We start from the raw sequence: 15,204 nt of genomic DNA, 5'->3' as shown, positions 1-15,204 counted from the left end.
ACACTGTCCATATAAACTAGCCTGACAGAATCAATGTAAAAAGGATTTATGCTAGAGTAATAAGCAAACGTGTTTCTATGCAACTGCAATTGTCACTTTAAAAAGTTATAATAGAGTTATTTGACATTAAGGAGTAGTACTGTTTATTTTTCATTACATTTATTTACATGTACAAGTTATATCTGGCCCTTTGAGGACAGCAGCTATGCTGATGTGGCCCACAGTAAAGATGAGTTTGATACCCCTGCTCTAAAATGTTACTTTGGTTTCTAAAGCTCTTACTGTGGAAAGATTGTCAAAATACCAAACAGAACAGAAAGAAATGTTTAACCCTTGAGTAAACTACTTTTGGTGTGAGAAACAAATTATTAGAAGTTAAGGTGAGCTTACTCCACTTCATCAGTCTTTCAGTTTTCAAAAATCTTTCAAATTAAAATGTTGATACTAAATTCTAAGACTACACATTCAAGCAAGTGTGAACAAACTCTGTAATAAATTATTCTATGAAACCTACGAGCTCAGTTTTGTCAAATGCACTTCTTTCACGGCTAAAACATTAGTTTCTTACGACGGAGTTTTAGGGCCACGGTGAGGAAAAAAAATTCTGGCCAACGTGGCGAGATTAAAGTCGTCATGTCGACCTTAATCTTGTCATGACGAGAGAAAACTCGACACAAAGTTTCGAGAAAAAACTCGTCTTGTCGAGATAATAGTCGAAATAAAGTTTCGAGATTAAAGTCGCAATGTTGCGCGCGAGAGAGAAAAAAACTCGTAAATTTACGAGATTATTGTGGAAGTGAGAATGCAGAGAAGCAGGTGAACGCCGTGCAGCAGCAGATCAGACCGACTAAACTTTGTTGAACAGGTGAGCTGAATGTTTATTGATAACGTTCCAAATGTCTGGAAGCTCATTTGTTTGATTTACAAGTTATTAAAGTTTTATTTATTGATGGTTGGTTTGCAGGATCTCTGCCTCCATACTCTGCAGCCATATGATGAAGCCGGCATCGGGTGTCCCTGCAGCTGTTTGCTTGAATCCTTTCTTCCTCCTCCAAAGACCAGATCTCTATGTTTGTGTGATGCTTCCGTCTGAGGAGGAGAACCACTTTTTGCCTTTTTCAACGTTGTAATGCTAATATAACAGACTATTTTCATTCATCTTTGTTTTTTAATGATCAAACGGGTCGCTTCATCTGCAGGAGGGGGCGTATGTAACACTGTTTACTTCCGCATTGGTGATCGGATGACGGATTCGTGACGCAATGTGACAGATGAACTTCAGGTTATGTGAATGAAAAGGAGAATAAAGGCTGCAGCGGTCCTCTACACCGAAACGTGTCTCTGAGCTCCTTATTTTACAAATACCCGGAAAGACGGCTCCACTAACAATAATCTGATTTTGAGTCGCCAAAAGGTTCAGAATCTCTTTGTTTTAAACCTATAATCCGAAAATAAAGCTTCACAAAAGGCTCCACATCTTTCATCTTCAAGATAGGCTCCGATAAACAGACAACTTCGGGGTTTTCTCCTTGTTAATCTATGACTTTTTTCCCGTAAATTTACGAGTTTTTATCTCCTAATAAAATTACTTTTTTTGTGGCCATAAAACTCTGTCGTAAACTCTTAAATACAAAGCCCTTAGCTCACTAACATTAGCCATAACACTGAATACTCCTGAAAGACTCAGCTTCACTGCTCTCGCGCAACATTGCGACTTTAATCTCGAAACTTTATTTCGACTTTATCTCGACACGACGAGTTTTTTCTCGAAACTTTGTGTCGAGTTTTCTCTCGTCATGACAAGATTAAGGTCGACATGACGACTTTAATCTCGTCATGTTGGCCAGAATTTTTTTTCCTCACCGTGGCCCTAAAACTCCGTCGTAGTTTCTTGTATAGTTTTTACGTTTTTTAATCGTTAATGTAAACGTAACGGAGCTGCTCTGGTTTACTATCAGATGTGTAGCATTTGACCACGCCCCTTGCTTCAAATATCGCGAGACTATGAATCAAACTTGAACTCTGCATCTCTTAACTGGTTACTTCACGTTCCAGTTAAACAGCGCCGCATGCTATCATCACTAATCGTTTTTTAGACTTCGAGTCTCAATGAAAGCTGTGATTCTCGCCGCCGGCTACGGTACAAGGCTCCAGAGGGATGTTGCCTCTGACAGCAGCGGGAAGTTCGCTCACCTGGCAGGGGTCGCTAAGCCGCTCCTGCCGGTGGGGAGCTGTGCGCTGATCTCTCACTGGGTCCAGGCTCTGACCTCCTGTGGATTTGTTGACTGCATTTACGTGGTGGTGAGTGCAGCTTTGCTGATCGATGCCGTTCAGTAACTTAATTCGTGTTCAGTTTACGGACTAACGTCTTCCTCTACAGACGAACGCTCTCTACGAGGCTGCATTTCAGGAGTGGGCTCAAAGGTTCACAAACGTCCGGATTCTCAGCGATCAGACCATAAGCAATGAAGTATCAACTTTTTCCAAATAAAAAATTTGATTAAGTTTTTCTCCTACTTCTTTTAAGTATTAAATTGTTCATAATTTTTTTTTAACCTGCAAATCCGCCAGGGGCGTCTCGGTGCTGTGGCCTGTTTACAGCTGGCTGTACATCACTTTAAAATTGAGGACCACATTGTTGTTGTTGGAGGGTAGGATTTTCTTGTTTTGTTTTATTAAAACCCATGTGAAAACAAAGACATTTAGCCTTGTTCTGACACTAGAAACTTTGTCTGAACAGGGACACCCTCTTCAAAGAGGACTTCAGCCTCAAAGAGGTGAAGAAGAGGTTTGCAGATGTCCAAGCAAAGTGTGAAGACAGCTGTGTGGTGCTGTCATACCTGTGCAGGGATGAGGGTGAGCCGCTTCAGAAGTCAGAAAAATAATTAAAAATTAAAAAAAGACTAGGACATATGTCCCATCACAGAACTCTGTTTATAACTTATGAATAAATGTGCACACGCTCCCCTGCAGAAACAAGAAAGTATGGAATTCTGGAAGTAGACAGAGATCTTCAGGTCTGCTGTATGAGGGAGAAACCTCTTCCTTCAGACACAACGTCCAGGAGGGCAGTAAGTTAAAATGTTTTTCATAAGTGTTTTTGTCATGTTTGTTTTTATTCTAAACTGGTCATTTTTAAATATTTTTAAGGGTCATTTTTTGGAATTGGAAGACAGTTTACTTCCCACCCACCATATTTCAAATGATCCACATACAAAATACTAAACATAGCGGCTGGATAGCTCCGTTGAACTGGCGCATGGGAAACCAGGGAAACGATGAGCTTCATCTAATCCTTGGGCAAGACCCTCCATGCTGCTGTCTAAATGTGTAGGCATGGGGGCCCAAGTCTTGGTCCCGCTGTGCCGGTTCCTAGCCCAGATAAAATACAGGGTTGATAGGAAGGGCATCTGGCATAAAACTCTCTGCCAAACCTCCTGTGCGACTCAGTGAAAGCCAATGTGGAGACCCCTGACAGGCTATGCCAATAGGTGAATGACAAAATGCTAAATTATGTCATTTTTGCCTAAAATGTACTTGTCTTAAGATCAAATGTACACAAACTAAGAAAAAAGAATGCTTGAAAATAGTTTTGAAAATACCAAATAAGTCTGAAGTACCCCCTAAAATACAATATTACTATAGATTACAAACTCTGTTTTCGGCTAAAGTTAGTATTAGGGTTGCATCAAGTTTTGTTATTAACAAATATATAGTATAATAAAAATTGCACAATTGATCTGTAAGCTTAGCTAATCAAGCCTTTGACACTTTATTACCTACTACTGCTGAATATGTAGCAGAAAATAGTAAAGGCTTACTTGTCTTGAAATCCAAAATGACTCATATACACAACAAATCCTGACAGCAGAATGACCATCTTCTGTTGGGAACTCGATTCCTGCTTTAGGATTGTTATATCTGCATAAAATCTCTCCTCAAATTCTATTTTATAAATAAAAATATAAATAGTTCTTGTATAGAATCAGGAGATGATCTCATCTACATTGCACTTTTTTTCTCCACTGTCAGTGAAACTTTAATGATCTTCTGTTGGCTTTCAGTGCCCTTGCTTCTATGTGCTTTCAAAGAACAGCCTTCATCTGCTGGACACATTCCTGAGGGAAAAGATGGTAAATTTGATATTAATTTTGAACAATAATTTTTAATGCAAACATTTAAGTTCTTCTTGTATCCACAGGAAGCTCCTATTGAAGAGAAAGATGCTCCAGGAAATTTTATATCTTGGCTTATTTCAAGGTAAATTCCGATGCTTCTTTTAGAATTGATTTTTTCATTTAATTCAAAGATTTTGTTCAGTTATTCTGCAACATTCCTTTAACACAAAGCTGTGAGCCCTTGTTTTAAACCATTTTAAAACCTAAAGGTTTTCTGCTAAACATTGAGGTAGGTGTGTCCAACTCCAGCCCACAAGGGTCAATGTCCTGTTCTCCTGTAGTTCTTGCCCTGCATACTGCTGATTACCTGTATCAGGTGCGCTCCAACAAAAGAAGTGAGATATATTTTTAAAGGAAGGATGCAGCACCTGGGTGTGGAGTTGAACACAGCAGCTTTAAGGTGGAAATTAGTTTTTAGCCTTTTGGCTGTTTAAATCTAGTTTTATGGAAGTCAAAAAACTTGCAATAAAACTAGTACATAATTAGTATCAACACTGTAATACTAATACAGAATTAAATATTGTAAAAGTCTCACTTAACCCTTGTGCTATCCTAGACACTTTAACGTTGGGAGTTGGGTCATCTAGACCCACTAGACAGTGTGCTGAACAATTTTTTTCAATGATTTGTGATCTTCACTGGTGTCCATGGATTACATGAAATCTTTCAACCTTTATCCACCTTTGTCATGGTAGGGGAAAAAGTCAATGTAAGGGTGGGGTCATCTAAGATAGCACAAGGGTGACAAACCCACTGATGAAAATTGTGTTTTTAGTGTATTTAACACGTTCTTGTGACATTTTTCTCACGATGGAGGAAATATATTAAGCTGAAAATTGTGTTTCTGAATATTTCTTGATTCAAATTGTTGTAAATCTAGTGCAGACCAAAAAATGCAGTTTAAAAAAGAGCATATTTGGGACATAGAAAATACACCGGATGGGCCACAAGCTCCTCCTTCTGCCTACTTTGGATTCATCCACTTGCAGACATATAGATCCATGTTCGTCTTTGTTTTCCTCGTCTAAGCTGGCATGTGGCTCCAAACTGTACAGCTGGTTAGCTCCAATATCGCTCGCCATTTCTGTTTCACCAGTAATGTTAGGTTGAAGGGGCTGTAAGCTAGCGGGAGAGCGCATAAAGAGAGCTCTCTGCAACGGGGAGAGGAAGTGGGGCGGAGTTAATCCGCAGCAATGCTCCCGTCCACAACTCAAAGGCGAATTACTAGTGAACTACTGCCACTCTGCAGAAACTGTACTAGAAAAGGCCACAGGTTTTTTTGGGCTAAAAATTGAATAATTATAATTGAAAGACCACTGGGAAGGCTTTTACAGTAGGTCAAAGATGATCGGAGTGGACTTCAAATTATTTAGAAAGATGAAGCACATAATGCACAAGACCACATGTCTAAATAAAGCGGTCTGGTTTAATGAATATACAGTATATCAGAACCTCAAATTTCTTTTAATTTGATCTCATCCAGTTATTCTCTCAAAGATGGTAAATTGATTTTTTTTTTCAATAAGACTGGTCTACTTTGTTTGAAAGCACTTTAATATGTAAACCGCACAGGCATAAATTCAAACCAGCAGTTGAACATGAAGCTATAACTGTCATAACTGTTTTTGCTGCTCATTAAGTTTAAAAACATTTTTTCTTTTTTCAGAAGTCCAGTTTATGTTCATGAAATATCTGGACGTTTCGACGTTGGAAATTTGCCTTCCTATATTGAGTGTGACCTTTACTTTAAAAACAATCTCCAGGATGTAAATTCGTATATGGTTTAAAGAAAACAAGAACAGAAAGTTTTGGACCATTTACAAAATAATAATAATTCTGTGCCCAAATAAAAATTGACTCACAAAAAAAGAATCATGAATGTAAATAATACTTTTAATGTTGGATGTAATATTTTCCAGCAAATATATTTTCAAATAAAAAATAAAATGTTCACAATCTAGTCGTAAAGCAGTCGTGTGCATTTGTCAGAAGCCTTTTCGTGGCCGTCTTCCATCTTTGCGATGCGAGAGCCAAACTGCATGGCTCTCTTGGGGAGGACGGCTGATTGGCCGAGGCCCAGCTGTTTAGCAGACAGTCTCAGGAGGAGCTTCTCCCCGACCCCCCGAGGGAGAGACAGATCAGCCTTCTCCCACACAGGCAAGGAGTTCAAGTAGTTCACCACTTCTTCATCCAAGTATGGAAACCTGTAGATACAGCAAATGTTATCACACAGAGTGACAATTATGCTATGATAACTGGAGACAACAGTGTTCACATAGATTCTATTTAACTGCTGATGCAGGTCATATACAGTTGTATTTATATAAAAAATGTAAATCAGCATGACAGACTTTTAAATTAAGTGGGAAACTTAAAAGTTCCAATTACGAACACAGAAAAATACCCAAGATAGATGTATCCAAACGGATACATCTGCTTTCTTTACTTATATCTAATCAAACTAGTTGGTCTTTCAGACCCTCATTTATTTTGTGAACATGGTTGTGTATCACTGGTAAATATGCAATCAGTTCAATTTTGATTCACAAGTTTTTGAGTCGTGTTAAAATATAGATTCAAAAACAATTTTATTTGGTAATAAAAAACAATGTTCAGATAACCAGTGATATAAACTGAATAATGGTGGAAGTTTTGTTAAAATCCTAATTACAATAAAAATGAACAAAGCAGTCTTAAACGACATTTTGAAAGCTAAACTGGAATATGGCCATATTCTCAGTGAACAGGTTTGTGATTATATACAAAAACGTAAACAAAAACAGTTTGAGCTCGGTGATAAAGCTGATTGTGTTCTTGCCAGACAACTCAAAGGTGTCCGGGCTGAAAGGGCAATTCTTAAACTAAACATCCTTTAATGGTGAAATAGTTACAGATCTACTTAGAATAAACAAAACATTTCATGATTTCTACAAAAACGTGTACACCTCAAAAGCTGGGTCCTCTAAGGAGGAAAAAAATCAGTTTTCTTAACAACCTTGACACGCCCACTTTAAGTGATACAGCAAGACAACACTTGGAAGCTGATTTCACGCTGGAAGAAGTTAAGTCTGACATCCATTCATTTCTAAACGACAAGGCTTGCGGACCTGACGGATTTGGGATAGATTTTCTTTTGTACAATTCGTATAGAATTATCAAGCAAATTAGGAAGGTACTCAGTCTGCCGGTCTTATCTATCCACGCTCCCATTTGCCTGAATCCAGCTTTTCAACCAGGTCTGTGAGAGCCTGCATTTACAGTCCGGGATAAAAAGGGCCTCTCATCCATTAAGGATCTCTACATCGACAATCATTTTGCACCCTTTAACCAACTGCAAAAAAAGTTCTCTCTCCCACCGGGTCATTTTTTCAGGTATTTGCAAATCAGACACTTTGTTAAACAAGCTATAACTCAGTTTCAACAACTGCCAACACAACCTATATTTGACAAAGTTTTGATTGAAGCGTCGACATCTAAAAATTTGATTTCAAATTTTGTCAGATGCTTTTATCGACCACCAACAACTGCTCATATTAAGATTGCATGGGCAGATGACATTGGAATAGACATCCCTATTGGTTTGTGGATAAGCGCTTTGAAAGGGATCAAGTCTTGTTCTATAAGTGCACATCTTAAACTCACACAGTTTAAAGTAATCCACGTTTGCATTACTCCAAAACAAGATTGCATACAATTTTTTCTTCTGTTTCACCAACCTGTGACCACTGTCAAACTGGTATAGGTTCTTTATCTCATTCATTTTACTCATGCCCTATGCTAACACATTTTTGGTCGGATATTTTTAAGTTGTTTAGTTCAGTTTACAATGTACAAATAACTCCCAATGTTCTGATTGCTCTGAACAACCAAATATTGCCAACTCAGAAGCTGTCCCACTCAACTCAACAAGCAGTCATGTTTGGAATGATTATAGCTAAGAAGATTATTCTGAAGGAGTGGAAGGCTTCTACTTCCCCTAGTTTCAGGGGCTAAAACCCAGCCTCTCATCTGATGACTATTGTTTACCTTCTTTTGCATTTTCGGGACGAATCCTTCTGTGTTGTTGCTGTATGTGGGTATTTATGCTGTGTTTCTCAATTGTACACTGGCGGCGTTTGTGTTGTGTGTGTTTAAAACTTTGTTAAAAAAGCAATCTTTTTTTTTTTTTTAAATGAACAAAGCCGTTTTTGCCTTAAAAAAATACAATAAATACTTAAAAGGAAACTAAATTCACAGATTTAATGAAGTTAGGATTCTTTTACATAAAGCTTAATTCAGTAATGTTCAACAATCATTTAAAATCCAGACCTATAATAAAAGCACTGGACATTATGGAATCTAGCAAGTTGTTATATGATCATGTCATGTTTCTCATATGCAAATATAACTAGGCTTGATTTAAAAGCATTCTTTCCCAAATAATAGTTTCTTTGATTTTTAAACAAGATGTTTAATATGTGACATTTTTAACATGAGTAGAATGCTATCATATTTATTGATTTGAACACAGAGGCTGCAAAATTAACAAATATGATACAATTTACTCTGCCAGAAAAACAGAAAAAAAATACAATCCCAAATGCGTGAACAAATGAACTATGAGTTATAGTAATTACACGTGAAAACCAAGTCTTTCCTGCCGGCGTGACCTTTGTTTCAACTCTTACCTAGCTTCTTTCCCATGATCTCCTATCACTCTGTCATCTCTGCCCAAGTTTCTGGATGATATTCTTGCCAGCTCCATGGCAAGTTCCTGAATCAGCCCTTCATGCCCAGACATTGAGAATCGTACTCTGTGTCTGGAGTAGCCTGCGAGCTGCTCATCTGCACCAATTCCTGTCAGAATTACCTGCAGGTGTAAAGAGGAAACACAAAATTTCTCTCCAACAGTCGTTTCAATCCATCATACTCCACACAGTAACCATAAACCACAACAGTGACAGATTAGTCAAGAGCAGGATTCAGAGTCTGATGTGTTTCACCTTAGCAGATGATGTGAAGGGTTTCTGCTCCTCCTCTTCTGTAATGACTCCTTTTCCTCTTGCTGCGAACCACACAGCACAGCCAATGCTATCATCTAGTACTGTATCCAGTGGATGAACTAAGTGGCAAATCCGCTCCTGTCGCATTTGTTGCAGCTCTTCTCGAGTTATGTTGATTTCAACAAAATTCCACTGTCGCTCAGGATTCAGGTCTTGTAATTCCTTGAGGCCAGCTTTCCCCGTTATCCTGTCCGGGACATCAAATGGACTGGACGACAGAGAACTGACCTGAACTGTCTCTGAATTGTTGGATTTATTTCTTTGTTTTTTGAGTTTCTTTTCAGGCTGCTTTTTTGGCTCTTTTAGTTTAAAGGCCACATTAAGAAGGTCTATTGGTTGATGAACAGGTACATGTTTGTCTGCTAAGACAGCGAGGATCATTGAATCAATGCCTCCTGAAAAGAGTATAGCAATGCTAGCCTGGCCACTGCTAAGAGGTAAATTATCTTTTGCCACAAAAGGCAACGAATGAACTCGTCGCCTCACCGCCTCACTCAGGACACCAATTAGACGGTTCACAACTTCAGTTTTCTCCTTGCTGATTAGAAACTCCTCTAGATTTCCTCCAGACACCTGTGAACTGGGATTAACTTCAACCTTTTTTTCTGGAATGGACATATTCAAAGGACAAACAGGTGAAGTGATTGATAAACCTGCTCGATTTATCTCAAAATTGCACCCACTAGGGACAGAGTTAACCATCATTTCACTCAATGATGGGTTTATGACATTTCTTGCCCAGGGAAAAAGCTCAAAGGACACAGAACCACTCTGTGCAGCTGCCTTTACATCAACCTTAAACACGCCAACAGCTGGGACTTCTTTCCAATCAGACTGACCCAGCGCAGAAATCCCAGCTGCCACTGAGGTCAAAGTGAAGACACTGATCTCGGCGTCATATTTCCACAGCAAGCTGCGCCTTCCAAAAAGGTCTCTCCCAAACCAGAGATAATCTTCAGCCTTTTGATAGAAAACAAATGCCCAAGGCCCTTGAATGGCAGACAGAAGTGCCAGAACCTCCAAAGAGTTTTTACAAGATGACAATTTCTGACAGATGACAGTGGTGTCATTCTCTTCTGGCATCACAGAAATCCCTCCAAAAACCTCTCCATTCCACATCAAGACATTTCCAGCGTCGTCTTGAAACGGCTGAAGAGTAAGGAGGCCTCTCATATGGAGAACATGGGCAGAAAATGAGCAGTGATAGCTCAAATCTACAGCAGGAAACGATAGCTCCCTGCTAGAGTTGGGGCCCCTTCTCTTCAGAAATTCATAAATTCTTTTGTCCTTCTCAAATTGAGCAGCTGACAAAGTCAACTGGAAAAAGATTCCACACATTGTTGCAGCTCTAAATATCCTGCAGTTCTTTTTTCAAGTAATCCAGTTCCTCTGCAAGAATAAAAATAAAAAAAGTTTTAAAAAAAAAAAGGTGAGTTATATTGTAGTATGGTACAACATTGTAAAAATTTCAATGCAAGAGGATAAATGAATACTAACACATACTTCTGCTTGTAGACAATGTTTGACTTCTGTCAGCCAGGAAGAAAATGTTGCTGTTTCTCTGTTGGATGTAAACTTTCTGAAGAAAAGAAAAAAAAAATCAATAAAAAATGAATTTATTACGACGGATGGATGGATTTATGGATGGATGGATGTAAAAAGGTAATTACCGTACCCTGTTCTTCTTTAGGTTAGAGAGTTCATCCACAACGACCTTTTGCTCTTTGATCTGGAAATTAGCAACAAGTTAACGTTAACAACCCTATGATGATGAAGCCATCAGGAGATGTATCCCATCATGTTAAGTTTTAATTTAAAGATCAGCAGTCCTTCATTTTTCCAGCAAACATGAGAAAATCGAAACTTATTAAAACAGTAAATACATACTATTGGTGCGTAAATACTAACAAAAGTATTGCTATTCGTTTTTCCGTTCTACTATACATGCTGAAAAAGGTGAATAAACATATCCGTGTTGTTTAGCCAGCTAACAGTAGCGCGTCTTTGATATAAAGTTACCTTTTTACTGAGTTCCTCTTTATATGTGGTTTGCTCTTGGGAATTATCGCTGTTATTGTATTTTTTTGAAGACATTTTCATAAAGGAGCCACGAGGGAAAACTTTTTATCTAATTTTTCTCTTAACAGCGTCTACTTCTGCGACAAACATGTCCGGATATGCGTCATAACCGTTCCGGGTGAAGAAATAGGTGGGGAGTTCGAAGCACACTGCCGCCTAGAGGCCAGATTTGTAAAACACCCGCTACACATCTCAGGGTCCGGGGCCTGCCAAATTATAGGTAACCAAGGGGTAAACACAGATTGAATAAGAATGTCTTTAAATAACAGATTTGATGTAATTTACTTTCTTAAGACTAAAAAAATAGTATTGGGCTACTACAAAAAAGTTTTTTAAACGGAATTGGGTTAAAATTTAATCAGCTAAGCAAGTTCGAGACAGAAGAAGTTAGACTTTTCTGTTTCTACCCGGTTTTAATTTTCATTTAAAGTGACACTTCCATATAAGAAAAAAGCAACAAAAAGAAACACTGATTAAATAAAATCAATTAAGCATAAATTAAATAATGAATCCATTGCACATCTGATATGTTGATCATTTTTGATCAGTTTTCAAAACCACCTGAAGCTATTAAGTAGTCTTTAAAAACACCCAATTAACTGTCTGTGTCTTGTTCCTTTTTTTCTTTTCCTTTTTTTTCTGACATCAGAGCCTCTGAAAGCTGCACCTTTGTTAACCCTACCCTTTACTTTAACCCCAGAAACACTTCTTAAAATATTGCTTTTGGGGGGAAATACACCTCCAGCCAATTGTTGCTAGGCTGGAACAGTATCTCTAGTTAAAAAAGTATTTTTTCATTGTTTACTTGTAAAACTAAACTAAAGTAGTGGCTGAAGACAAACCAACCTGCCTTGTCTTAAGATAATTTAGCTTTTTTATATTTTAGTTATAATATGACATGCTTTCATCTGCTGATGTTGAATCATCAAATTAAAAATAACACATGCAAGTGCATTTTTTCGGGGACTAAAGCTTTTTGTTGACTTGATCTGTCTGTAGACGAACAGATGCTTAACCCCCTTTAAAAGCAGTTTCAACCTAACCCCCACCTCCCTGCTCAAAGATCACACAACCAAAAAAAAATGAATGTTGAAATACCTGCTGAACTCTGCAGCTTATTTCAACCTTGTCTTTGCCTTTTTTCTTTTGAAGTCTCTCAGCATTTAAATAGCTTTTGCATACCTCATAGTTGTTTTGTTTTTTTTACTCTTCAGTTTGAGTCAAAACTGTGCCATGAAGCTCCTAAGATGGAGAGAAAGCTAAAATAGTATTTTTCCTTATTTATGCTGCTGGTGATCTATTATTATTGAAAAAAATAAAGTTTGCAGTTGTTGGTAGAGATCAACAGATGACACGAATGTGATTGATTTTTCTTCAGCAGTGGGTCAAACACCTTTTCAGTGCAAACACAACTGTTTCTAGGCAAACACACCTGTGTAAAGTTCTACATTGGTCTTAAACTGAATTGATTTAAAACAGTTTTCAACTGTTGGCTATTTCTTGTAGCATTTTGGACACAGTGAGCATGTCAAAAAGTGACCTTTGGTATTTATTTTTCTTTGGTGGAGTTGGCAGGCTCAGGGTCTTAGAGGTCTGAGGTACTGAGAGATATTCCCAGAAACAATAAGACCACAACAATATCATCCTTCTAAAATGGGTAAAGGTAATTATTATCATTGTTTCTGATGTTCCCAGTCACTTTGATGGTTATTTGTCTCAATGCAGACTTTCAAGAGCTTGCAGAAACCTCCAGGACAGCCTCCAGTCCTGCAACACATTTTTTTTTAAATCTTCAAAACCACTTTTCTTACAAGCTCTTTTGCAAAAGAGACTAAGGGTTCGGTCCAGGTGAGATTTTCCACGCTCCTTCTCGATCCCTTCTTTAGCCATGGCTTCAAGCATCAGGCCGCAGGAGCAGAGTCATATTTATATTTTTATTCTGGAGGGACAAATTTAGCCCACGTAAACACCGCTTGTTGTTCCAAAGCTGGGCTGTAGAAGGGGCAGACATACCTGCAGGTCACATGGCCACAAAATAACAGAGCAGCCGTCTAACCGCTGATGACAGCCACCTGAGACACCGGCCCACTAATAGTGTGGCTGGTAATCTGTTTGTACCAGCTCAATGTGCGCGGATTTTGAAAAGGATGAGAGTTTTCTGTGAACCCTGAATAGATCACAATGGGATTGGCATAGCTATTGTTACAACCTGACTCAGAATATATTCTTATGTTAGTGAAGGCTGCCGGTTTAGCTCCTTCATGCAATGAGACAGCAGACTAACTGCTTGGGGTCCAGGAAAAAATGCACCTGATTTCGTTTCACATGTCCAGAGTGTGGGTTTCACTTAAAACTACATATACATAAAACACAGCAGTGACATGCTGAATGGTTAATTACAGGAACAACAAAAGCAGCTGCAATTTTATAGTTATTTTGCTTTCTAAATTACATTATGCTATAATTCACAACCTGGGTGCTAACTTTGTATCAAGACAATCAATGGATGACACGGTTGTTGTCATGGAATCAGGGGTGTTCCTGCTCTCATCTAAAATCAACCATCATTTATTGTGCTGCAATTGAAGGGAGTATATTCATAGTTTCCATCAAAAAATTGACAAACATGTTTAAAAATCAGCAAAATCCTTTTGAGATTTTAGTTAAAGTTCCGCATTGTCATTTTCTCACTTGGCCTTTGTGGAGTTTCCTTAGTTAAAAATGAATATGTTGTCTTTAGCTGTCAGTTTTGAGGCCGGTGTAAACCTTTCAAATCATAAAAAAGTTTCCAAAACAGACTAGAGCCACATTGTTTTCATCAAATTTTTTTATGCTTACAAGTCTATAAATAGAAAAGAAAAGTTTAAACTTATGAGCTTTAAAGAATTTAAATCTTTTTTTTTTTATCAACTCATCATCTGAAAAACTTTCACCAAATTTGACAATTAACACAAACTTTGTAAATAACGTCCTCAATAAGTAAGTAGAAGAAAACAGAGTTTCGTCAAAGTTTGGTAAAGCCACTTTTTTGGTAAAAATTTGTTGGATCAATCTTGCAGAAGAAGAAAAAAGAAAAATCTAAAGCTTATTTGTGACCCTTTTTTAGGCCTAAAGCGCAGTAAAAATTTGACAGGGTGCATTTGTTTTGTGTTTGTTTGAGCATGCACACTGCAGAGAAAATCTATAAAAACTGGTCTGACCAGTTAAGAGATTTTGCGATTGTGGCCGTAAAGGTTAAACAAAACAATCCTAGATCCACACAAAAAACAAACACTAAACCAGTTTGAGAATTTTAAAGACATGATGAAAATGAATGGTACTTTTAAATAATCTTTATTTGCAACAAAAGCTTTAAAGATTTTTTTCAAACATTATATTCTTAGTTTTACATGTTAGAACAAAATTACTTTGACTGTTTTCTTTATTAAAAAAAATAGATTGTTGAGAGTTCCAGTGATATACTTGTGCAAAATTCTCCCAAAGTCTTCCCACAGCTTTCAGATAGGAGTCTGAGAAAGCCACTGCAATACTTCCACTTTGTATCCCTTTTTTGTTGAGTACTGGTGGCTGTGAGCCATTTAATGAGCATCGTTTTTCCACCAATGTCCACAAAAACTGGTTTGACATGATGTCTTTGAGCTGACAATGTCTGTAAAAATGTGCTGATGAGTGACAGCTGCAGTTCAGGGGGCAGACCTTTTTTCTGCCTGTCAGTCAGCTGTCGTTTCACCATGCCTTGATAATTATTGTGTAGGCATTTAAAAAAATAAGAGTTTGAGATTGCGTTTTTCCAAAATACTTTTGATGTCTTTTAGTTTCTTTAAAACACATTTTAAGTTTAAATAAAAAAAAAGCAAAAACTGCAGCTAAAAGGCTTTTGCGATTGTGTTGAATCAAGCTGAATT

At 37.8% G+C, this 15,204-nt stretch overlaps 3 protein-coding genes across 3 annotated transcripts; 1 reads left to right on the top strand and 2 right to left on the bottom strand.

The window, feature by feature from the left end:
* The first annotated feature begins 1,763 nt into the window (after positions 1-1,763).
* On the top strand, positions 1,764-6,102 carry LOC101162167. The gene is made up of 8 exons (XM_004081678.3): positions 1,764-2,301; positions 2,381-2,470; positions 2,572-2,651; positions 2,741-2,856; positions 2,974-3,071; positions 4,065-4,133; positions 4,202-4,260; positions 5,845-6,102. The coding sequence occupies exons 1-8, from the start codon at positions 2,110-2,112 to the stop codon at positions 5,963-5,965; spliced, it is 825 nt and encodes a 274-aa protein (XP_004081726.1). The 5' UTR covers positions 1,764-2,109; the 3' UTR covers positions 5,966-6,102.
* asnsd1 (asparagine synthetase domain containing 1) lies at positions 6,058-10,587 on the bottom strand. The gene is made up of 3 exons (XM_023950822.1): positions 9,161-10,587; positions 8,846-9,027; positions 6,058-6,382 (listed from the first exon to the last, which is right to left on the bottom strand). Exons 1-3 carry the CDS (start codon positions 10,556-10,558, stop codon positions 6,136-6,138), a joined length of 1,827 nt encoding a protein of 608 aa, XP_023806590.1. The 5' UTR covers positions 10,559-10,587; the 3' UTR covers positions 6,058-6,135.
* LOC101162406 (ASNSD1 upstream open reading frame protein) lies at positions 10,109-11,399 on the bottom strand. Its single transcript, XM_023950823.1, has 4 exons — positions 11,240-11,399; positions 10,896-10,949; positions 10,724-10,799; positions 10,109-10,609 (listed from the first exon to the last, which is right to left on the bottom strand). The coding sequence occupies exons 1-4, from the start codon at positions 11,318-11,320 to the stop codon at positions 10,569-10,571; spliced, it is 252 nt and encodes an 83-aa protein (XP_023806591.1). The 5' UTR covers positions 11,321-11,399; the 3' UTR covers positions 10,109-10,568.
* Positions 11,400-15,204: the final 3,805 nt, after the last annotated feature.

The sequence above is a fragment of the Oryzias latipes genome, chromosome 21 (genome assembly GCF_002234675.1).
Source record: "Oryzias latipes chromosome 21, ASM223467v1".
Taxonomy (NCBI): domain Eukaryota; kingdom Metazoa; phylum Chordata; class Actinopteri; order Beloniformes; family Adrianichthyidae; genus Oryzias; species Oryzias latipes.
Note: the sequence above shows the minus strand (reverse complement) of the source record. Positions and strands in the feature narration are given on the sequence as shown.